The following is a 7,743-nucleotide window of genomic DNA, read 5'->3' as shown; positions in this document are numbered from 1 at the left end:
CCTCCTCCTCCGATATTCGAAGATGGCTCTTCGAACAACGAGATGGGAAGCCAAAGTTACATCGTGTCGTTCGTTCCAACATAGGCCGGCGAGGTTTCTTAGGTTTTAGGTTTAATGTTCTCATTTCTTTAGTCAAACATAGTCTTGGATGAGAAGAAAGGTCAAAATACCCCTAGATTATATGGCCTCTTGATAGAAATACTAACGGTGGGACTAAAAGTGGAACACATTCAATAATAGTGGTTATAAAGTGGCAAAAAAAATTAAGGTGGACTAAAATTGGAAACGGCCCTATAACAATAGGACCAAAAATGGAATTCACTCATTATAAATTTAGTAATATAACAGTATGATTCAGTTTTAAAAGTAGAAATAGGGGAAAATTGCATTTGGATATGATTGTCTTAGACGATATACATTGACTCCCAGTCCACACTCATATGAGAGATATTTCGAGTAGCTAGTGCATTTTGGAGTAGCTTGTTAATACGGAGTATAAATTATTTATTCAAGATGTGACTATTTAATATATGTAATATTATATTTTTGGGTAATGAAGGAAATCTATATTCATTATTTGATGGTGTGCATGTGGTTATCTTAAATAAAACTTGAAGGAAGAAGAAAATGAAAAATTTTATGTAGACTCTCATTTTCTATGTTATCATCGAATTTTATGAACGCGTTTCTCTGGGGCCAACATGATAAAAATAGTCTATCATTCTCCACAAGGTTGAATCGCCAATCCCCAGAGCTCAACACCCCGATCCGACAGGGACATTTGGCAGGATGTAAATCACGTGACTTAATGGCTTAACAGACAGAGCCAGATGTCGGTACCTATAAGGGATTCACGCATTTTGAAAAAATAAACTATTCTTGTTTGTCACATCGCGAAGTAAAAGTGATATATTAGAATTTGGGAATGCATATTAGTAGAATGTAACGGGAAGAAAAGTCTCCTAACGTGTTGTTTGGACTATGTGTAGGTGACTTGGTCTTTGGTTTGTATTCCCTCAAGAGTAGTGCAAGGAATTGCATATATAGTAGCTGTAAACCAAGTTATTACACATCCAACACAGACCAAACGTTTGTGGTGTTGTCGAACAACATGAGCTTCCTTGTAGTAGTTGTTGTGTTGTCGGCAGTACTAAGTTTTGCTTCTACTTCCACATCAAAAAGTGATTATCCCATAGCCAAACCCAACTGTGATGATCGTTGTGGGAACGTAAGCATCCCATTTCCCTTTGGTTTGACCAAAGGTTGTTTTCTTAACTCAGGCTTCTTCATCAATTGCAATACCACCTATGATCCTCCTCAACCTTTTTTAGGGCGCGGTAATATACCGGTAAGAACGATATCAGTTGAAGGGCAGTTGATCATCATGATGGTCATTGCTCAAACTTGCTATGGAGCTGACTCATCCGCCTGGTCACAGATCACACTAGCAAAATTCTACATCAACCAGACCGCCAATAAGTTCGTCGCGGTCGGCTGCAACACTACTGCCAATGTCCACGGAGAAGACAATGGATGGTTGTACCAAACTGGTTGTAAAGCCACCTGTAACCGCTTGCAAGATGTGCGGAATGGCACTTGCTCGGGAATGGGGTGTTGCCAGATGAATAACATTCCTATCGTGACCAGGAACCTGAATTTTACATTGAAGACCATGGCGAAGAAGCCAGATGGCGATATTACTGATTGTAGCTCCGCGTTTGTGGTGAAAAAGGATGAGTTCAACTTCTCCATAGATATGCTTACCCAAGAATGGCAAGTCACGAGAACGCCAATGGTAGTTGACTGGGTCATCTTCAACAATACGTGCAGTAACTCTAGCAGCACATGCCAAGGTAACACCACATGTGTCCCTTTTGAAGGTCCTGATAATGGATACAGATGCGCTTGTGACAAGGGTTATGAAGGCAATCCATATCTCCATCCCGGTTGCCTAGGTAAAAACATACTCTCTAATCTGATCTAATGTTGCAAAAGACTCACCTAGGGACCAATTAATCAGCGCTAAGTGCTGGCGGGCCGCCTAACATATCACCATAATAGGTGGTCTAGGCAACTAATTAGCCGCATAAGCACCACCTATAACTACGCCTTCTACGCACCAATTAGGTCGCTTAGTCGGTCGATTAGCTATTATTCTCTCCTTTTTTTTAGTGGGCTATTTCACTCAAAACATATTGTGTGAAATAACTTTAACAGGGCGTTTGGTTGGAGAGGGGGAATTACGTGGGAAAGGATTTGCAATTCCATGGGAGATGAATTACTGGGAATAAAGTGGGAATTTAAATTCCAATGTTTGGTTGACAGGAATATAATTACTGGGAATTTCAATTCAAATGTTTGGTATACAGGGGAATTGAAAGAGAATAAGTAGTATAAAGTCCAAAATATCCATTGTTGTTGTCAAACATTAATTTTAGGTTAAAAAAGGGAGGGGGACATGGGATTTTAATTACATGAAAATGGGGGAATTGCAATTCCTTTCAACCAAACAAAGAAACTTTGTGGCCTTTGGAATTAAGTGCGAATTAAGTGGGAAAGAAATTTAAAATCCCTTCAACCAAACTCGCTATGTTTTTTAGATTAATATTTAATATTTTAGTATTAACTATTAAAGTATTAAATAATTATAATTATCATATCTTTAAAAATTAAAAAATTTCAAGCAAAAAAATACACGGGGGTTTAGGCGCCAAATAATTGCTGCTCCCCAAGCACTCGAGAAGTGCCTAATGATTTATTCAACCATGGTCTAATATAAACTTTATATGTACAATTTCATTACTTATATTGTTTTTACAGCCAGATAACAGTCTAAGTTGGTCAAATCAACTAACTCAATCAGATATCAGCTATTAACTAACTTAATCAACTATAAATTAACAGTTATTGTCAAACATCCTAATCTCTTAACTTGTTATTGCCTATGCAGATATTGATGAATGTGCAGATGATGGACAGAACGACTGCTCCTCCAAAAACGCCACTTGCTTGAATACACTAGGCGGTTACAATTGTACTTGCAAGGAAGGTTACTTTGAGGGTGTGAAAGGTGTCTGCCAATTACCAATTAAAGAAGAATGCAAAGATAATAATGGAAAACAATGTCATTCGGCTAACAGAAGAGTAGTGGACTTCATAGTTCTGGGTAAACATCTTTTCCTATTTAGAAGCGCTTCACCTTATTTGATATTCCTATTTAGTAACATAGTTAGCTTATCCGTCAATTTTAACTTATTTGATCACTATTAGGCTATTAACTGTTTGACTTCGTTAAATAATCAATATGATTTTTGATTAATTAGCATTTTGTAACAATTTATTGCTTTAAAATGTTAAAATCTAAGCTGTTCAAAGCAATTTTTCGATGAACTTTTTGAGAAAAGTTATTTTGCATGTAATTAGCTATCAGTTAACAATTAATTTACCAAACACTTTTCCACAATCAGTTAATGCTATCAACTAGTCAAACCCACTAACTCACAAACACCCTCTTTGCCATCAACACTTGTTTAAGAAATCAAGAATGTTGATTGAATGCAGGTGTCGCTTTAGGCATGATAGTGCTGCTGATCGCTGGTTTTTCTCTGTACTTGGAACATCGGCGGAGGAAATCAGTACAAATGAAGGAGAAATTCTTTAGGGAGAATGGAGGATTGATTCTGCAACAGAGGATTGCCCAAGGTAATGCATCTTCTGGCACAACAAGAATTTTCACTGCCCAAGAGCTTGAAAAAGCCACCAACAACTATGACCAAACTAAAATCATTGGTCAAGGAGGTTTTGGCATTGTTTACAAAGGACACCTTCTTGATGGTAGAGTAGTAGCTGTTAAAAGGTCCAAAATAATGGACCCAACCCAAGTCGAGCAGTTCATCAATGAGGAACTTGTGCTCTCTCAAATCAATCACAAAAACATAGTCAAACTCTTTGGCTGTTGTTTAGAGACAGAAGTTCCATTGTTGGTTTATGAATTCATAAATAATGGAACGTTGTCAGAGCATATCCACAACAGAGACAAAGCATCGGTGCTACCTTGGTCGACTCGTTTAAGATTAGCCACCGAAACAGCTGAAGTACTCTCTTATTTGCACTCTGCAGCCTCTCCTCCCATCATCCACAGAGATGTTAAATCTGTGAATATTCTCCTCGATAATGATTATATTGCGAAGGTATCCGATTTCGGCGCGTCGAGATTAGTCCCTCAAGATCAAACTCAGCTGACAACAATGGTGCAAGGAACATTTGGTTATCTAGATCCCGAGTACATGCAAACCCACCATTTGACAGAAAAGAGTGATGTTTATAGCTTTGGAGTTGTACTTGTGGAATTGTTAACGAGTAAGAGGGCGATATCTTTTGACGGCCCAGAATTAGAGAGAAATCTATCTCAACATTTTCTTTCATTGTTGAAAGGAAATCAATTGTTCAAAATTCTTGATGGCAACATTTTATGTGAAGGAAGCACTACTGAGGAGTTGCAAGAGGTTGCCTTACTTGCAAAAAGGTGTTTGAATTTCAAGGGAGAGGATAGGCCAACGATGAAGGAAGTAGCAATGGAACTAAGTGGATTGAGGAGAGCAGTAAAACATCCCTGGGCTAATAATTCATCGACTTCCATGGAATCACAGGCTTTAGTTATGGAGTCATCAATTCCCTTGGGATATGATCTTAATTTTAGTGTATCAACAACGGGATATGATAGCATAAAAGATGATATGGAGTTTCCACTAGCTGCCGGAAGATAATTGTAACTAGTTCATCCCAATAAATTAGCTGTTCTTCTTTATTTTAATTTTAATTTTAATTTAATGTTTTTTTTGTTATGAGGAAAATTTGTGCTCGAGGGTGTGCGAATAATATAAATGATGATTTTTGGGGGTGTTGGAAGTAGACTAGGGGAGCGGTCCAAATATGTGATTGGAGAGATCGGCTTAGAGCCTTAGACATAATTGTATTATATATAACTAGCCATTGTTGTAAATTTTCAATTTATGACCATTATCCAACCCCTCCCTATATATATTTTATGTTTATAGGTACGGTTATTCCTAATTTGGTAGTACTATTCTATAGCAAACATTTTGAGTCCAAAGAATCTAAGCCTTCATTACTGGAGTTCGAACCTATGATCATTCATTTGAAATGATAATTGAGATGTCATCACACTACATGGTAGTTGGAGGTTATTCCCAGTTATACATATAGAAACAGTAATTAATGACAAATTAAACTTGCTCTCACAGTTTTCTCCACTCTACTTTTTCTGCTATCTTCTTAGTATTACTTTGGCTTACAATTGTATTTACATTATTTCATAGAATTAAGTTTTGGAAGACCGCCAATGAACTTGTGATCTAGTGGCGCAAAGTGATGACTCTCCCAAATAATAAGAGGTCATGTGTTTGAACCACAGTGAGCGCGGTATTGACTCTTTATGATTTTTTGTGTATTAATAGGTTGAAAAAGTACATACTACTTTGTAACATAGTCAGTAGTACTCGAAAAAAAGAAAGAAAGTTGTCACTCTTCTTCTTTTTCTCGTCTCAAACGATCCACTATTGGAGCTGTTTCTGTGTCTTAGTCCTTCGTAAAGCAACTCTTCAGTTGCGCCACCGCCACTCCTCCCCCTCCCCACCCGTCAATCCCGTCGTCGTGTTCCTCCTCTAGATCCCTGGCGAAACCCTTTGTCATCTCGTTAGCCTCGCCGGACAAGTTCTCCCCTGTTAATCCAGAGACTTTCTTCCCGTCTTCCGCAGTTCGCAAGTTTCGCTCTTCGTCCGTTCGTCAATCGTCGTCTCCAGATCGCAGATTCGTAGAGAGCCAATGACTCCATCAGAGTTCCATCTTCTTCTTCTGTCTACGCTTGAGTGTTGTAGTGCCTAATCGCCTCGGCGTCTCCTGCCCTCTTCCACTACATCAGAGACAAGTTTCGTTTCATACTGCCCTCTATCTATATTGTTAGAGTCACGGTGTGCTGCCGTGCCTGACCATCCCTCCACTCTCCAGTCGATCCGCCTCGTCGTTAATAATAACCAAAAAAAAAAAAAAAAAAAAAAAAAAAGAGCGCTCTGGCTGGGGCCTGCCTAGCCCGCGAGCCTTATTCCGTGCCAGTAAAAATCAGACCCGCCAAGGAGCGAGTTGTTTGGCCCACCCTACTTAGGCTCGCGAGTTGACGGGCTTTAACTCGCCGCCCTCACCCCGTCAGCCCGTATTGACTGCTCTAACAACAGCCACAAAATCTTAATTTAAAAAGTTATTCTCATAAATTTCTTTTCATTACCGGCCTATTTGAGAATAAAACAACAAATAATAATTTAAACTTCTTTGCAGAATAGAAATTAACACTCCAAAATTAATTTTATAAATTATATTTGAACTTTATATATATATATATATATATATATATATATATATATATATATATATATATATATATATATATATAATTAGTTCTGGTGCGGTTAGGGTGCCAAGGTGCGATTGTGCGGTTTAATCTGGGCCATTCATCTTGCTTAAATCAACGTCCAGGATTACCAAAATTAAAAAAAAAAATAATAACGGGGTGGCAATTTTATATTTTTTGCATCTAGGTCAAAATTAAGGTGAGCGGTTCTGTAATTAATGTGCGTGAGTTTTATATGTAAGATGCGTGAGTCTTGTGCGTAACGTGCGTGAGTTTTGTGCTTAATGTGCGTGGGTTGTGCTTAATGTGAGTAGTTGTTAAAACTTAAAGTGTGCGCTTTTGTACTTAAGGTGCGTGAGATTTGTTCTTAATGTGAGTGGAGTTTGTGCTTAATGTGCGTAGGGTTTGTGCTTAATGTGTGTGAGGGTAGTGATTAATGTCAGTAGTTGTTGAAACTTAAGGTCTGTGAGTTAATACTTAAAGTGTCTGGGTTTTGTGCTTAATGTGCGTGAGGTTGTGCTAAATGTGCGTGGGTTTTGTACTTAATGTGCATTAAAAATGCTTAATGTCAGTAGTTGTTGAAACTTAAGGTCTGTGAGTTAACACTTAAAGTGCATTGGTTTTGTGCTTAATGTGCGTGAGATTGTGCTTAATGTGCGTGAGTTTTGTACTTAATGTCTGTGAGTTTGTGCTTAAGATCTAACACTTAAGGTGCGTGTTTCTATCACTTAAGGTGCGCCACTTTTAGCTTATGCTTCTTTCTTCCAGACACGCATATATATTTTTTTAATTTTCATTGATTTGAGCCGTTGATCTAAATTTGATCAACTGCTCAGATTTAACCGCACAACCGCACGGGAAGCTATACCCGCACCTGAACCCTTCCCTAAGCACATTAAGTACAAAACTCACACACATTAAGCACAACCTCACGCACATTAAGCACAAAACCCACGCACTTTAAATATTAACTCACAGACTTTAAGTTTCAACAACTATTGATATTAAGTACAAAACTCACGCACATTAAGTACAAAACTCACGCACATTAAGCACAACATCACGCACATTAAGCACAAAACCCACGCACTTTAAGTATTAACTCACAGACTTTAAGTTTTAACAACTACTCACGATAAACACAACCCCACGCACATTAAGCACAAAACTCACGCACATTAAGCACAAAACACACGCACATTAAGCACAAAACTCACGCACATTAATCACAGATTCGCTCACCTTAATTTTGACTTAGATGCAAAAATTACAAAAATTGCCACCGCATTTTTTTTTTAAACTTTGATAATCCTGAACGT

General features: G+C 38.1%; 1 protein-coding gene across 1 annotated transcript; it reads left to right on the top strand.

Moving 5' to 3' along the window:
- The first annotated feature begins 1,049 nt into the window (after positions 1-1,049).
- Positions 1,050-5,002, top strand: LOC109179434 (putative wall-associated receptor kinase-like 16). The gene is made up of 4 exons (XM_019328937.1): positions 1,050-1,955; positions 2,951-3,166; positions 3,562-4,795; positions 4,840-5,002. Exons 1-3 carry the CDS (start codon positions 1,112-1,114, stop codon positions 4,764-4,766), a joined length of 2,265 nt encoding a protein of 754 aa, XP_019184482.1. The 5' UTR covers positions 1,050-1,111; the 3' UTR covers positions 4,767-4,795; positions 4,840-5,002.
- The last annotated feature ends 2,741 nt before the right edge of the window (positions 5,003-7,743 follow it).

This window comes from Ipomoea nil, unplaced genomic scaffold (genome assembly GCF_001879475.1).
Source record: "Ipomoea nil cultivar Tokyo-kokei standard unplaced genomic scaffold, Asagao_1.1 scaffold0900, whole genome shotgun sequence".
NCBI lineage: Eukaryota > Viridiplantae > Streptophyta > Magnoliopsida > Solanales > Convolvulaceae > Ipomoea > Ipomoea nil.
The sequence above is the reverse complement of the archived record's forward strand: the minus strand, read 5'-3'. Positions and strand labels throughout refer to the sequence as shown.

Excerpts from the sequence above, each read along its gene's own strand:
- LOC109179434 (XM_019328937.1), top strand. The coding sequence starts at position 1,112 with ATGAGCTTCCTTGTAGTAGTTGTTGTGTTGTCGGCAGTACTAAGTTTT. Across the intron at positions 1,956-2,950 it reads TCTCCATCCCGGTTGCCTAG|ATATTGATGAATGTGCAGAT; the intron begins GTAAAAACATAC and ends TTGCCTATGCAG. Across the intron at positions 3,167-3,561 it reads AGTGGACTTCATAGTTCTGG|GTGTCGCTTTAGGCATGATA; the intron begins GTAAACATCTTT and ends GATTGAATGCAG.